This window comes from Aristolochia californica, unplaced genomic scaffold (genome assembly GCF_029961685.1).
Source record: "Aristolochia californica isolate CCGP_79_NKW_82.1479 unplaced genomic scaffold, dmAriCali1.0.hap1 SCAF_4, whole genome shotgun sequence".
Taxonomy (NCBI): domain Eukaryota; kingdom Viridiplantae; phylum Streptophyta; class Magnoliopsida; order Piperales; family Aristolochiaceae; genus Aristolochia; species Aristolochia californica.
The window spans coordinates 40,559,232-40,576,879 of record NW_027182103.1 but is presented as its reverse complement, the minus strand read 5'-3'; the positions used below and the strand labels follow the sequence as shown (position 1 = coordinate 40,576,879).

Below are 17,648 nucleotides of genomic sequence, written 5' to 3'. Positions count from 1 at the left end.
ACATTCTTAGATATTAGATACCATTTACCTTATGGTATTAGTGGTTGGGTTTGGTCCTCAATTGCATGCATCCACTTTCATCAATCAATAGATAATACTTTGATGATTCCTGTAATCAATTCGATAAATGTAGCCTTGGGTAACTCTCTACGAGTTAATCAATTACACAAGAATCCTTGACTTATTACTTCAGTACAAATCAACTTGGTATTCTTATCCAAGAAATCTTATAATCCACACTCCAAGATAGTTACTTTATTTTCACCATAACCTAAAAATAAATTGGATTGATTTAGTGTGCTATGACATGTGAAATTAAATAACTTTATCACCATCCAACGGTTTTGGTTAAATGTCAAATAATTTAGACCTTGGAAGTTAGTCGCCTCGAATCTCAAACTAAAAGCAACAATTCAAACCGTTCTAATTTGAGAAGGATGAGAAAAATTTATGATTTAATTTATTTATGAAGAGTAATAAATGTAGGAAAGATTAAGGGGGAGTCTACATAAGGATAAAAGAATGATCAATCAAGTTGCCAAGTCAAAACCCGAAACAAAAACACATTGAAGATTCTTGCTAAGAAGAAGGACTTACATGAAGTAGAAAAACAAAGACTTGAAGGCCTAGAGTCAAAGTCAAATAGAAATTTCAAGAACTCTAGCTATATAAGTAGATAGTCATCCAAACATCAATTCTTAACCACAATTATATTATGGAGCTTTAGGACATAAAATATTTTAAAACCATGTTTTAACCAAATACATATAAATATTTTACAATGATAAATCCCTTAGAATTGCCTATATCATGCTTAGATATCAAAATAGTACATTGGCATATGGCATGATCGATCAACTTATATGGGCTAGATCAATCATCTAGAATGCAATGTGGCGTAACTTATAAAGTATGATGGATCATTAACTCAAACATGATCAATCATACAAAATGTTGCCAAGAAGATGCTCTAAAGCATGATTGATCATCCCTTGTTGCATGATCGATCATATCGAACTCTTCATAGTCTCTAAAGCACGATGGATCAATTGAAATAGGTTGATCGATTAATGACTTTTATGGAAGGTTGAAACCTCATTGATTGATCTAAAGATCAATCAATAGGCCAAGGGAAACACAAAAAAATATAATAGTTATACATGGTCAATCGATCATACCTTTTGCTAGTCGATCAATAATTTTTGCAGTTGTTTTGTAAACGACCAAAAAATGGCTAGTTTGGTTGAGAAACTTATAAATAAGGCCCTAAACTCATAAAGGACTAAGATTTGAACTTATATTGTTTTACCAAACCTCTGAAAAAATATTTTTGAGCTTCATATTCCGATTTTACCTTTTTGAAGAGAAGAACTCCATGTTTGCCTAAACCTTCCATTTTCTCTTTACTCTCTTTGCATTCAAAGTTCTATCAAGCTCCTCCTATACAATATTTCCATCACAACCGTGTAACTTGAATTTAATTATCAATTAAGACCTATTAATAAACAAATTTTCTAAATAATTTTAGAAATATTTATTTTGAAGAAAGGGGAATGCCCACTGCTCTCCCCTCTTCCCTTGAACAATGGAGAAACTAAGAGATAAAGGGGTGGGCCGCCCTTCCCTTCCCTCCCCTCCCCTCTCCCTGAGTGAAGTGTGGTAACAAACCCACATTATAATAATCTAGTTTAGGTAAAATATAAAGTGGTACACAAAAACTGCAGTCTGTGGACCACTTTAAAACAAAATCTGCTGCTTGAGATAAAAGGAGATTCCACTGCATGGCACATTAGCAAACCAGTCCCGGCTGCTTGAATGGCCAAGAGCCAACTTGGAAAGCAAAGCTTCATTGAATGAAGCCAATTTTTTGTTGGGCAAACTCCAAAATATTCGAATCTTTGGGAATCACCAGGCCTGTTGCTCAACGCATCTTGGTCATTTTCTTTCCTGGTCCAAAAGTAGCTTCAAAGTTATTTTGAGTTGGGATTCTTAGTGAATGGACTATGCATCAAAACTTGTCCCTTTCTTATACCGTCTGGGATATGCTAACCGTGTAACCCACAGATTTTTTGCAATGAAATCTTACATACCCTAAAGTGAATGACATTGAAAAGGAAGTGTCCATTCTCCCTTTTCTTATTCCTCAGCCTACTAAAACCAGCCCTATCGAAGAAAACAAAAGGGAAGGAACCCTATATGCATGCACCTCTGGATAGGGGTGGCCATCATGTTGAGTTTTATGGGGAACCCAATCCGACTTTACCCGAAAAACCTGGGTTTTGGCTTATAATTTCACCCTGTAGGTCAGGAAAAAAACCCATCGGATTTCAAGTCGGAGATGGGTTCTTCAAAACCCGACCCACCCACATATGAGACAAAGATATAAAACAGGGTTGAGACGGGTTGGGTTTTATAGGGATGGGTGGGGACAGGACAAGGACGAAGTTACAAGGATGGTGCTCAGGTCGGATTCGGGTTTGATGAATTAACTAATGCTAGTCCATGCACTAACAATTCTTATATCAAAATAATTCCTTATATAACTTTGTTGACAATCAATATCAATGCAATAGAAATTTTAAATGAAGAAGATTGATACTTCAAATAATTTTCTATATTTAAAATCTTTGGTTAGATCCATATGTACAAACAATTGTCCCAATAACTCAAAATGTCTTAGTTTCACTAACAACTTATTAACTTTTAAAATCCAAGGAATTTCCAAAATCTCCACAAGTGAAAATGATTTAAAAATCCACATGAACTTTAAAATCTAATCTCACTAAACCTCCTTAATAGGCATTTGAAGATCTCTAATTGTCATTAAATCTGTACAATCAAGTAAATAGAGTGATATCATCAACAAGAATAATATTGTTGTTTACAATAAAAGAAAAAACCATAGCTACCTCCCAAAAATAATTACTCTGGTAGAAGACCATAAAGAATTGATTGGAGTATAAAAAAAATGTTATAAAAACTACTTATGCCACATCCTAATTATTAAGTTTGTAATGGAACAATTATGCCGGAAAATTTTGATTTTCATGGGTTCAATGGAAAACTTGGTGAAAATTATTTTGTGAAACTCTTTTTAAATCTTTAACAGTGAGAATTTTTTCAGGGGTAAAAGTTTAACTTATATAGAAAAAAATATAAGTTTTACTATTAGAAGTTAAATAATAAAGTGAAATTTGGAATAATGAGGATATTTCTACTGATGAAAGTATATTTTCTGTTGACAAAATTAATTTTATTTTATTTTTTATTAATTTTTTTATAAATTTAGTAATAAATAATGGAATATTTAGAATAAAATATAATCATAATTAATAAATCATTTATACCAATGAAAATAATTTTTTTGCTTTAAAAACTAAAATAAATTAACAAATGTAATTTCTACCAGTGGAATTTCATTGTTTTTTTGCCAAAAGTAAAATTACTAAATATAAGTTATATACTTTTTCAGGCCATCAACAAAAGGATTTTTAGATTTTGTGTAATTATTTTTTCCTTTTATAAGTACTTATTAAATAAATATTAGTTAAATAATAAAAACATTAACTAAAATATAACTATGATTAATAACTATATTAAAAAAAATTATTCGAATTAAAAAAATACGCAATGTAAAACTATATATAAAAACATATATCTAAGCAAAATAAAACGTACAAAAATATACATCAAAATAAAAGAATAAGTGTATCACTACATCACTCAAAGAGGACCAAATGAATGTATTTCTCACTTTGCAAGCATTTGTGGAAGGATCTCATACATCTGCAAAAAATATCGAGTAGACCACATAAAGAATGACTCAACCCCATACAGTCAACTGCAAGCAACAATGAGTAGAACCCAAGCAACAATAAGTTTTGATTTGTATAAGGAGTTGACCCTTGTAGAAAGAAAAAGTGTTTATAAGTCAACTACATTAAAAGGATTTGACCCCAAAACTTTTGCTTGACTAGAAAGATTAGACCCCAACAAAAATGAGTCAACTCTTTTAGGAAATAGAGGATAGGAGATTTGAGTCAGACAAAGGATCTAAACCTCAAAAGAGTCGTTGGAGCACAAAGGATTCGACCCTAGAGCAAATGATTCGACTCCAAGCTATAGAATTGGAAATTCAAGAATTTCCAGAAGCCACAATGTTGGTTAAAGGTATCCAAATTATGTAAGTGACCTATCAAAAGGACAAACAACACTTGGAAAATGTAATAAGTATTCTTCACAATTTTTGGATTTTTCTTTTACAGATTTTTTTGAAGAGATCTAGGAATAAGCTTGATTTTTTTTAATGGCTAGATTTTTAACTTGCGATTTGTCCTATAAATACCCAAGTCTTTTCTAGCCTATACAAAACTTCATCCAAAAATATTCCAAATCTTTGTTGTCATATCCAAGTGGATTCAAAGGATTTGAGTTTGAATTTTGATATTGAAGTCTCAATTCAATCTTTGAGCTAAGTATTTCTACATTTGATTTTCAAATCTCTTGATTATTATCTCAAAATTATTTGAAGTTCTGATTATTATCTTATTGAGCTTTTTTCTTTTTTCAATTCAAATTTTTTACTTTTTATTATAATTAATAATTTTACATCTGCGATAATGTTGTTAATCAATTTTGATAGTTTGAGCTAGTATTCTTCCAGCAAGCCCCATTTTTTTTCCAAATCCCATTTTTGGCTTTCCCTTTCGAATTTGAAACTCAAAATTTACCCAACCTGTCGCTCGTCCCCTCCCTTGTTGGCTTTGATCGATTTCCCATTGTCCATCCCCTCCCCATCTGTGTAGTCGTTCTTACTGTACCCTCTTATTTCCCTTTCTCCTCCCGTCCCGTATTGATTGCATTCGGCCTTTCTATATGCCTGGTTGGAGAGTCGTCACCTTTTTCACAGAAACAGTAAGTAATATTTTATTTAACTCATTACTCCTCAAATCCCGAATTTTAACTTTCATTCTAACGATTTTTAGAACCCTAATCAAAAGTGTTTTTTCCTCACCCTAACCCCAAGGGCAGGCCAGGGATGGGCCGAAGATAGGGGGCGGGACCCGACGGGTACAGGGTTGGGATTTTTTGGGTTCGGGATCAGGTTTAGGGAAACCTGACCTCAACCCGACACGTGCCCACCCCTAGGAGTGTTGGAAAATAGAAGAACGAATGACATTGATGTAATTAGCTTATAATTTAACCCTTTACTCTTTTCTCTCTTATTTTAGGTCACACAAAAGGGTATTCTTGTATTTGAAAAATCCAAAGATTTTATTAATGAAGTGTGAGAGGTCATGGAGAATTATTCTAGACCTGATTTTCACCTACGTTCTCTTCTCATTTTTTGTCTCTCCTCACCTTCAAGATCTCATGTCTCTCTATCTCTATCTCGCCTTTTCACCGTCTCTTCTCTTCTTTTGAAACACACCATAGAGGAGAAGTCTTAGCTTTGCATGGAGCCCTAGAGTTTAATATAAATAAAATTATCTTGTTTATATTATTACTAGTGGAGCTGCATTTTCAAATCCAAGAGTTAACATGTTTTTATTTTAAAATCTTTTGATTGATTTTGGTTGAGTATAGCTGAACCCTAGTTCAATTTTATTTTGAGGTCACCTTCATAATACTATATGTGGGCTTATACTTTGAAATCAATCCATACTCCGAGTTGGTTTTATGTGTGCCCCTAGACTTGAAAATCCAATCCAAGTTTTATATGATCTTTAATTTTAAAATCAAATTATTTATGATTGTATGAGTTAATATTACATATTATAGGCACATAAGATATGTTGTGCTTATCTTTATGCTTGTATTGTAATATCTACCTAATTGAGAGGTTGTTGTAAAGGGCTAAAGTATAAGTCACCAACCCACCCTTGCAAGTTTAGATCAAGCCTTGTTTAGGCAAGACCTTTCATCATCTCAACAAGACCAAGAGAAGCCTATTTGTTTAGTTAGTTGTTGAAGTCTCTTTACGGGTAAAAATCCTATAAGTAAGCCTTATTTATTGTTGTTGAAAATCACTGTGGATCTAGGTAAGCATACCTAGTTGTTGTTAACAATAATTCCCTGTGTGAGTCCTGGCTTGTGTGGTATAATGAATTGCTACAAATCCCTTTGTGAGTCTAGGTAAGGACACCTAATAGATCAATTGATTAAATGTAGCGAAAATGGGTAAGGGGGAACAATCCAATTATATATAAGAGTAATTCAATAAGTTTTGTTTGAGCTAATGTACGTTTTGAATTAAAACATGATTTTGAGTACCTTTTAAAATATTTTTAATATTATTTTGATGATTTCATTATAAATTTGAATGAAAATTATTCTTAGGTTTTTGTGTATACAATTAAGTGGTTTTTTATAATTTTATAAATTTTTTTAATAATATCTATTATTTTTCAATTTATTTACCCAATAACCCATTTTACCATTTGGTAAATAGATAAATATATAGTATATGGAGTATCTTATGGAATTCCATTTATACATTGTTGACACCCCTATAGGTTTTATTGTCCAAAAAGGAATAAGTTAATCTATTCCCTGTATTTTCTATTTTGAATTTAAAATTATTAGTTTAAATAATTAAAACAAATAGAATACTTAAACAAAAATGTATACTTTTATAATGTCTAGATATTTGATCATTTTTTTACTTTAACAATATCTTAATTATCGCTATTAAATCACTAATTTAATATAGTATTAACAGTAATAAATATAATATAATATTTTATTATAACATAAGATATAATTACAAAAAATAAAATTATTAGTTTAAATAATTTATAACAAATAAAAAATAAAATACCTAAACAAAGATGGTTATTTTTATAATTTATAAATAAATATCTATATTATCTTATATAAATAAATAAATAAATAGGATACTTTATTATAAAAAGACTTTGATAGAGGGTAAAGTGGGTTAATACTTTTAAAGCAATGATAAAATAATTTATTTGAAAAAATATTTAATAATTAACTGAATTACTTGTAAAAATGCACAATTCGCAATTTAAAAATAAATGTTTAGATAACAACATGATCGTGTCTATAATATAAAAAACACCAAGCACCTACATGCTCATATTCACTAAGATACAATAATCAATAATCATACCACATATGAGTTGCTAACACATAGGTAACATGATACTCTTGCATATTGTAATATACAACAAGTAATTATAACTTTTATATGGATCTCAAAAGTAAATGGAGGATAAACTATTTGAAATCGAACTTTTAAAGTCCCAAAAGTACGCTCAATAGTAATCCTCAAAGATGAATGCCTTCGATTGAACAATTTTTTCTCACTTTGAAGAAGATTATCTCCAAATTCTTACAAATGATACCGAGTGACATGATATGGAGTCAAAAATCCTGAATGATTTGCATAACCAGCATCAACTAAATAATATATATCTACAATAGAAGATATATTTTACATAGATTAATTGAAGATAATAATAGATTAAAAATATTATAAAAATAAATTATTTACCTTCATGTACCCAGAGTTTATCTCGTCTCGTCAATGCTAATAACAAACTCTATGATTTAAAATCGTTTTGACGGGTAATTCGAACAAATTAGAAATGAATTTAACTATAGATACAAGATAAGACCCACCCACATCCACCTCATGGGAATGAGGTTAGGCTAAACCATTTTAGACTAGATATAATGCACATGTTTGCTGTACCAAACACAGGTACCATAGGTCCAGTGCCTCTCTGTTAGTTTATATCTTACTACATGACAACATAATAGGTATTCAATCATTAACCTCGCTTCACTTCTATGACAGAGTTAATTAATGTAGAAGATGAACCAAGAGATTATTTGTTTCCGGAAAATGTAATCAAGGTTTCTGGGAAAACCATATGTGTTCTACTCCATACCTATAGCACCAGCTGCACCTCTTATATGTGGCAAACAGTCCAAAGTGCCTCTGTTAACTAATCTGGCGGAAGCCAAGCTTTAAACTTTACATGCTATTTCTCAGTTGACCCAGGTCTCTTTGTGCGATTTTGAGAGGGAGAATTTGCAGTCACGGCTTATCGTCAAGCACAATATGCATCAAGAACTGGATGAAGCAATAAAAGATCTCCACTGGCACTTCTGAGTCATTTAGAGGGTGAGATGATCCTTACAAATAAACTCCAGCAATCAGACAAGCTCCCTGAGTTTTGAACTATCACCAAAAAGAGCAAGTTGCAATAGAGTAGTTTTCATGTCAGGCAAATGAAAACTTCAAGATCAACCTTGACCCCAAGTTCACCAATTAAGCACACATAAATTAACCCTGGAGAATAAAGTAGAGTGCTTCATCAAGTAGCTTCATGACCAGGCAAACCCAATCCTACTTGACACAGGTAGTCCGTGTTCACTTCTAGTCCAAGGCTTGTATACCCTTCAGGGTTCAATACTCTCATTAGCATGGCCAATACAAGATTAACCTTTTCTTGTTCTGGATGTTTATACCTGTCACCAACTATGAATTCATGAGTCTTGCCGTTTATCTCGATGGCACTTGACCCTGGAGCCTTTCTTATCCCACTCTTCTTCATTAATCTCCTTAACCTTGTCACATCCTCCCATCTGTCATTGGCAGCATATATGTTAGAGAGAAGCACATAAATGCCACTATCACGGGACTCAAGCTCCAGCAGACTGCTCAGGATCTGCTGAGAGAGATCAACATTTCCATGAGCTTTACAAGCACTCAACATAGCCCCCCACATAAGAACATCAGCCTCCATAGGCATGCTTCTGATAAGCTCCAGTGCATCACCTAAGAGCCCTGCACGACCCAGCAGATCAACCATGCATCCATAATGTTCTATTCGGGGAACAAGGTTATAGTTCCTAGTCATTTGATTGAAATATAAACGACCTCCATCAACTAAACCAGCATGAACACATGCAGAAAGGACACTTAGGAAAGTAACCTCATTTGGGCTTTCACCTATTTCAACCATTTTGGAGAAATAATAAATGGCCTCTTTACCATATCCGTGCATGGCTAGACCACCAATTAGAGCATTCCATGTGAATACATTTTTATGGGGCAGAAAATGGAAAGTGTTCAATGCCCTATCTATACAACCACATTTAGAATACATATCAACCATGGCTGTTCCAATATGGGGATCCCACTCAATACCTTTGTGATCAACATACTCATGAACCCACCTACCAGATGATAAGGTTCCCAAGGTTGCACAAGCTGAAAGAACTGAAGCTAGGGTGACCTTATCAGGCTCGATAGCAGAGATTTGCATCAAATGAAACACTTCTAAAGCATCCTCCGGTTGTTTGCATTGCACTAACCCACATATCATACTTGTCCAAGACACAATGTCTCTGATCAGAAGTTCGTCGAAGACTTGTCTAGCTTCATCCAAACTCTCACACTTCATATACATATCTAGCAAAGCATTTCCTACAATCAGATCTTTGTCAGCTCCATGTTTCAGAATCAAGCCATGAGTCCCCTTGCCCATCCCTAAAAGTCTAAGCCGGCCACAAGCGACAATAACACTCACAAAAGTTGCCATATTTGGCTCCACATCCATCACAAGAAATAACTCTATAGCCTTGTGAAAATGCCCTCCTCTCACGTACCCGGATATCAAACCTGTCCAAGACACGACATCCCTCACAGCCATTTCCTCAAACAACTCTCCTGCAATGTCACATTCGCTACAAATACTGTAAAAATGTACAAGAGAATTTTGCACGTAAATATCAAATAAAAAGCCCATCTTACAAGCGATGGCATGAACCTGTTTGCCTTCTGCAACTCCCAGTGACTTCGCACATGATTTAAGTACTGCTGGAAAGGTGTACTTATCCGGCATAAACCCAATTCTCATCATATCTTTATAAACCAAAATGGAAGCTCGTTTGTTGCTACAAGAGTAACCAGTAATCAAGGCGTTGACAGCAAAAGAACTTGGGGGGCGTCGTATTTGACTGATGATGGAATATGCATGAGTCAGATTTCCCCAGCTTACAAGAATGTTGATAAACTTTGTCCTCACAAAATCATCTAGGATTCCGCCAGATGTTATTAGTTGTGCATGAATCTCATTGAAAGACTGGATATTGTTGGAACGACTAATACAATCGAGAAGAGTAGCTCCGAAAGCAGAGACTACCCTTCTAATCATACTAGAAACTTGAGACAAAGAGAAGCTGCATTTTTGCCTTCCTCATGCTAGGCACCTTCAACGAACTGAGGCTGCATTGGATCCGGTGAAAGAAAACGAAAACACGTCCCCAACTCACATCAACGAGAAGATCCATAGCGCAGTGGTGCTCGCGGTTTCCAGGTAATATCTAAATTTAGTAATTCCTCCATCCATTGTCAAGTACCCTCTTAAACCATGCAGAGACGCTTACAGAAGCAGGAGATTAACTTTAAATCGACTCGATAGCGGGAAAGAAAATGAGGAACTGGGACCCATAAACATTCACGTTTTGCTGCTTTGACATGTATTACTCGCAATACGTTCACATTACTCTGGGGGCTGTTAATGGAAAGATGATCAAAATCAATCGGTACTATGTATTATGCATTCACAAACCAGTAAGTTAAACCGTGTGTGTGTCCAGAAGTAAAACCCTTTTATCAGGGGATAAGAGGGGAGAGAGTCTATATCATAATTCAAAAGCACGATATCAGGAACAATTCGAACAGTTGATGACATTCTTATTTTTGCTCGACTGTAGGGACTAAAAGTGAGACCAGTTTGCGAGACCCAGAAGCGGATGGTTCTTATTATTTATTATCTCCACCGTACTGAGTGGAATTTCCGTTCCAAAAAGTATTCCTGTCGCTAGGCCGGTTGTCATCTTCATCATGTCTCAGGGTGTGGATGTTGCTAGCAAATTGTCTGGTTGTGGCTTTTCTACCCTGGCTAGAACTTTCACCGAGTGCTGAGTATGGCCGAGAAGATCTATCAACCCCTGACAAAGAATTCTGAAGGGCTGGGTTGGGACCTGCACCCAAAAGAAGAAAAATATCAGCAAATCCACTTGAAAATGGTAATCAAACCAAAGAACCTGCAGAATTGAAGAACACTGAAATTTGGAAATAGATAGTAATTACTGGTCAGGGGTTCATACCCCCTAGAAGCAGCTCATAGATCAAAAGCAAACTAAATTACAAAATAATAAGAGTATATGGGCTTACGATACTGCCATGGGCCATCATTTGGAGCTGATTCTGAACCGGCAGGACTGGCACCACCACCCACATACGAAAAGGGATTCAAAAATGATAACATTCTCTTTGCATATCCAAAATATCCTCCATATCCATCTGATGAATCCTGTGTGCTGGAACGTTCATAGTGCTCTTGTTTTCCTTTGTAGGACTCACTCACAGAACGGTGTGGGACCACTATCAATGCTTCCCGATTTACCAATCCCAATTCTGACAAGGTTTTGCTCATATCTGCAATAGGTTGCAGATGTTAACAGATGATTATATGCTCTCAGCACAGTACTTACACAGAATACAAACAAAGCCATTAAAACAAGATCACAAAGTACGGTGGAGTAGAGCTTACTGTTCAAAACTCAAACATCAGCAATTACATGCTAGGGAAGTAATACCTTGGGTAGTGAATACTCTTCGAGGATAAGGGATGGCTAGATCGTAAGGACCAATTGCACTTGTTTGGTTTTCATCCACATAGTCTTTAACCATTCTTAAAGTATCTGTCATCAGGAACTTAACTTGAAGGGTTGAGCCATTGGGCAAACGAATGTTGAGATGAACATCGTTGGACTTAACAAATTTAAGATGCTGATCTTGAACATTTTCTTCAACCTCATCCTGGGTTATCTTCCCATTCTTTTCAGCAGATTCAAAAGATAACTCTCCAGAAGGCCCAGAGTCTTCCAATGTGACTCCCTCCTGAACTTCAGTTGATTCATCTATACAAGTTCGAGAATCTTGTTTGCCTACATCAATTCGGTCAGGACTGACACTTTGAGTTGGTGGTTTGACCGTTGAAACTAGCTCTTCATCATGCGACTGTAGATGCATGGTCGTATTTGATTGCGAGGAGGTCATTTGTTCCACTTCGCTAGATGTCTGTTGAAAATAATTACAGGAAATAAAATTGAAATCCTTGCTAGGTTTGCATAAAATATACAGCTTACCTTGGCATCTGCTTCAGAAGTATGTGACAAATGGGCCCCAGAACCTTGGTGGGCTTTGTCAACTGAAGAACATGGAGCAGTAGAAGCATCATCACTTGAAGATATAGGTCTTTTTGCAGCAAGGGCTGCACTAAGGACTGTAGCAGCTGTTTCCTGCAATCCTACATTGATCATGTTTCATGTACATTTTTGTAATTCTCAAAGAAGAACAACATCAAAAGCTAAATGCATCATTTCAAATGAAAGATGCATTATTTAAGCCAACCATTTGAAGGAAAAAACGCATATAATGCTCTAACACACCTGAAGCTGGAGGCTTGCACATGACTTTTCAATAGCAGCTACAAGATTTTCAGCAGACACTTGACCTTCTATAAGATTTAAGTCAGAGGAAAGATAAACCACAACACATAAGAACATGACATATAATACATTAGTGAAAAGTAAGAACAGATGTATATACTCTACCTAGTTGCCACAGTAGTTTGCCACCATTGTATCCAATAGCTGATATATTTGGAACAGATTTCTGCGGGTCTGTTGAGGTTCAATGTTAAGAAAAACACCTAATACTTACAGCAACCAGATCTAATATTCGTGCAGGGAAGTTCAGCAACCGATTACTCTAGGAAACATGAAGGAAAAAACAATAATGTAGCATGCTGAGATCTCCTATCTCAGGAATAAGTAAACTCATAAAAACACAACTTCCAAGCTGCATGGAAAAACACTCCTCACTGAACCTAACATGACTTTAACTGCATTTTGTATATAGAACCTGATGTTTTAACCAAAATAATATATAACCTCAAAACATGACTCTTAAATGCATACAGTGGTAAAAATTGACAGAATGAAGGATACAAATGGCACTAAAGTTTGAGGCATCAACTGTGCCTTGTAGGAGATGCAAGAAGACACATTTCCGTGAAATTGATTCCACCACCTGAATATAAAATAAGTTGGCCAGCATCTATCATCATATTCAAAGAAGTATTCATGGCAGACCATACTCACATTTGCATCCAACCACATGGATTGTTCTATCATAGTCGAACTTTCATCATCTCCACCTAGAAAGCAGAACAATGAAAGGTAAAAAATCTTAGACTTGCATGAAGAAATGAATTTTTCTGAACTTTTCATATGAAAAAACAAGACAAATCATCAATCTCTTTCAATAAAAAATAAATATTAAAAGAAAAAAAGATCAATCATCAATGAGCTTTTCACTTGCCCGCAACCAAAAAGAAAATATTACTTTTTAAGTTAACCAAGTATGTTATGTTCACCACAGCTCCAGTTGTTACCCTGAAGAAGACGGAAAAGTTTGACTAGAAAACTGGCTTTACCAACAACAAGTTTAACATTAAAAAAAAAAAAAGGAAAAATACACAGCTCTACAGGCGGCTGAATCCCCAGCTGAACTTGATAATTAAAGAAATGAGTTTTATAATAATTTTTTAATTGAGAAATACAAGACAAAATACAGTTCTTCACCTCAACTATAAAGGTTAAAAGTCATTCAAAAAACAGTAACTATATTGGTTAGATAAAGCAAACCTGAATATTCTCTCTCTTGATTTCAATCAGATTTTTTAAGTTTTTCATTTCCATTAGGAAAAAGTAGTCAGAAAAGATCGACTATATAACATCTTCAACTGGCACTGAAACAGTCTTATCACTCCTTCAAAACACATGATCAAACAAGGGTACTAACCCATATAACACAGAAAGAACGGGAAAGGAAGATAGTGGAATCAGAGGAATGAAGATTAACAAACATAAACACATAGAAAGAGGAATCTCTACCAATTTGTACAAAGAAATGAAACAAGACATGTTTCACCAAAAACTGCAAGGACTTTCCACATTATTTCTTTCTAAATTAAATGCATATGGTGCATCAATCATAAGGAGAATTTCTGCTGTGTCTTCTTCACGGCCATCTTCCAGTACAGAATAAGTGCTAATGGATGACTATGATGGTGGAAAAACAAATTTATGATTTTTTTTGCAAAAACCATCAAAGGACAAAACTTAGTACCTAGAAGTCTATTAGGTTTTAAATATAGTGTTGGAATTCAGTCCGGTTGATCACCACATGACTAGCCAAATTAAGAGGTCACGTCCCAACTAGTGACCATAAGATTTTTCTGAACACTAACCAATGTGGACTATTCCTACAAATATTCCCCCTCACATCCAGACTAACACAAATAGACAACAGATCTGAGACGTGGACAACATAGATAGGGTGCAACCTAAATAGGGCGCAAACTGGGTCCAAAAAGGTAGCTGTCCTTCTCTGGTACCATGTTGAAATTGAATCTAGGTTCATCTCAAAATGACTAGCCAAGTTAGGAGGTTATCCCCAACCAATAATCATACTATTTTTGTTTAAACTTATCTATGTGGGACAATTCTTACTAAGATTATTATATCATAATTAAACTACAAAGGAAAAAGTTAGATAAACAATCATGTTCACCTGATATATATACAAGAAAGAGCTTCTTCTTCTCTTTTGCCTCACTAATTGCTTCAGAAATGCAACCTTTGAATGTTAATGATGAAATGGAACTTTCCATCTGTGTCAAACAAACAAAAAGGAAGGCCGTTAGATAGAAACCCGTTCCAAACTTCAGATAATCAATAGAATGAAAGTCAAAAAGCCTATCAGAAAGCCCCAATGGCTTATTATGGATTAAAAACATCAATTTTTTTTTTAACATCAATTACGAAACATTAAAATCAACATCTGATATATTGTAAATCCAATATGCATTGGACAGATGATAACTACACATGGAAAAGAGCGTACACTCTTAAAGCAACATTTTTTTTCAATTATTTTAGAGTCTGTCTTCTCTAGAAACATAAGCCTCTTGGGATCCCAGGAAACTGAGACAACTTTGCTAATACATGGAATCACCTCAACAAAAAATTACAAAGAGAATCACAAAAGACTTCCTTATAGTAGCTTTTCTTTTTCAAACATCACAATCTCATTTCCTTACAATATGTTTTCTTTTCAAACATCGCAATCTTTTATTTCACAAGGAAAAAAAGTGGAGCTCAAAGGGCCGGTAAATGTGATTCTTAGTAATGTATTTTCTAATACAAAGGAAAATAACACTTTATTTGAGCATTATAAAATCTCACAAGCATACTTTAAAATAAAAATTAATTTAGATATAAAAAATTCCTTGACATGGAGATAAATTGTAATCCAACTCATTCTTGGATTTAGTGAAAGGACCTAAAACTAACTAACTTTCACATCACACTCATTTCTGACCAAGATCCTACTTCTGAAGGAGACTCCTTTCCTACTTCTGTACAAAACTTGAGCACATTCTTTGCCTCTTATTTTCAGTTGTATTTCCTTATTTTTAAGCAATAAAAGCTGATGAAAGCCATTTTTTAAAAAAAATTATAATAAAATAAAAATATAGCAGTTCCTAGACATGTCTTTACATCCAATGCTAACCCAGTCTCAAGTCATGCATCGGAACTAAGCTACGCCAGGACTAACAATAGTAGCAGAACCAAAAAAGTTTGGAAAGGAAGGCAAACCATGATTTGGGGGGTGGGGGGAACAAAATACACACACCCCTGATTAAGAGCATATCTTTCAATGAACCGCGCTAACTGCCTTCATAATGCCAGATGAATAAAATACATAATCTTCTTCGATGTGAAACCCCAATTGACAAGGATACAGTTAAGTCATTTAATTGATCCCTGAAGGCAAAAAGTATAAAAAGCAGAAAAAGAAAGAATATAACAAAGGAAGAAAGGAAAAGTCTACATTAGGACCTCAGTTCATTACACAGGCTAGATTATTTTCTTGCCAGATCTGAGAACGAATAAACCTTGGATAGCTGGTAAAATTTGCAGTTAAAAAAAACGAACATTTAGGAACCTTCAAAGAGAATGAAGCTCTTGTTTTGCATGAAGAATTTCCAAATTTCAAGTGGATCTCTGACCTAGTTTAAAGGCTGGAGTTGGGCTTGTGAATTGAACCCAGTAAAAGATAAAGGAAAATAGAAGAAGAAAAAACGTTGAACTAGAAACTTATTAGCAGTTAAATATACATAAGTTGGTTTCTGCTTAGGAATTCGTCACCTCATAACAAAATTGTTGTCGCATGGAACTATTGACTAGCCTATGATGACCAATTGAAGGCCCAGAAAACCAACTAAAACGTGAGTCTTTCACCCAAAAATCAGCGGTAACTGATTAGCTTAAGAAAAGCTAAAGTATAAAACCCTGAAGTAAATGTCGACTGAAAGCCTTTGAAACTATTCTAACTTTCGTTGAATTTTTCTAGAAAGAAAGAGTTAATTGCACATGCAGTTAACAAAATTTAGGTCCTTAGAGAAAACACTAGAAAAGAAACAGTTAATTTCACATGTAGTTAACAAATCAAGGTCTCTAGGTCCTTAGAAAAAACAATTTAATTAATATAAAAGCCATTTCAGTTCCTCAATTGCCCTAACAATTATCCATCTTCTCTTTATGCCAGACGTAATTACAATGGTTCTCGTTCTCTCTAACTCAAATGGTGAACCCCAATGATCAACAAGGGATTTTTATTAGCAAGGCGATTTCTTCCTTGCTCCCAATTCCATGGAGAAGAGAAAAGGTATGAAAGACAGTATCATAATGAGCAACAAGACGATCATCCGATGAAAAAAAAGTGAAGAATAAAAGAAATTATTCCTGAAGAATACGATGTCTTATATTCACTTTTATATCAAATCATTAATACCTCAGACCAATCGTTAAATTGACCCTAGTTGAAGCGCAGAAAAACATCACAACTGGAAGAGTCAGAGCAAAAACTCACGAGGTATAGCCGAGGAGGAAGAGGGTAAAGTAGAAACTCAAGGAATTACAGCTCGCACAATCGCGTCGATCTCCTTGGTGGTTGAACGAGTTCTCCGCAAGGCCGCTGCTGAGCAGAAGAGTCGTTCAGTCTGGAGTCAGGATAGTTCTCCACGAGTAAGTGCGAGGAGCGAAGAGGCAGGGACGGTCGTGTCGACGGCAGGGGCAGTAAAATTAATGAGATATTGCGATCATTTGGAAAATCGAAAGTACCCAAGAAAATTATGCCAAGAGGGTATACAAATCATTTTGTTTATGGAAAATAAAATATTAACTTTATTAAGATAGTTTTATTTAAAATTTTAATTAATAAAATTAGATAAATAATTTAAATTTAATAAATAAAATATTAAATTAATTGAATATAAAAAATAATTTACCTAAATTAATAAGGTTATTTTTATAATGTCTAAATACTTAATCAAATTCTTATTTTTACAATATCTAAATTATCACTCTTAAATTAGTAATATAATATATTATTAAAAATCGTGAATATAACAAATAAATAAATAAGATATTTTATTAATAAAATAAAATATTTTTTGTTTAGTCTAAATTAA

At 34.3% G+C, this 17,648-nt stretch overlaps 2 protein-coding genes across 2 annotated transcripts; both read right to left on the bottom strand.

The window, feature by feature from the left end:
• Positions 1 to 7,678: 7,678 nt before the first annotated feature.
• Positions 7,679 to 10,198, bottom strand: LOC137963708 (pentatricopeptide repeat-containing protein At4g38010). Its single transcript, XM_068810878.1, has one exon. It carries the CDS (start codon positions 10,188 to 10,190, stop codon positions 8,346 to 8,348), a length of 1,845 nt encoding a protein of 614 aa, XP_068666979.1. The 5' UTR covers positions 10,191 to 10,198; the 3' UTR covers positions 7,679 to 8,345.
• Positions 10,199 to 10,626: 428 nt separating this feature from the next.
• Positions 10,627 to 17,237, bottom strand: LOC137962489 (plant UBX domain-containing protein 11). Its single transcript, XM_068809388.1, has 10 exons — positions 17,048 to 17,237; positions 14,684 to 14,783; positions 13,210 to 13,265; positions 13,057 to 13,138; positions 12,661 to 12,729; positions 12,496 to 12,563; positions 12,193 to 12,345; positions 11,641 to 12,124; positions 11,216 to 11,479; positions 10,627 to 11,022 (listed from the first exon to the last, which is right to left on the bottom strand). Exons 2-10 carry the CDS (start codon positions 14,781 to 14,783, stop codon positions 10,802 to 10,804), a joined length of 1,497 nt encoding a protein of 498 aa, XP_068665489.1. The 5' UTR covers positions 17,048 to 17,237; the 3' UTR covers positions 10,627 to 10,801.
• Between the last annotated feature and the right edge of the window lie 411 nt (positions 17,238 to 17,648).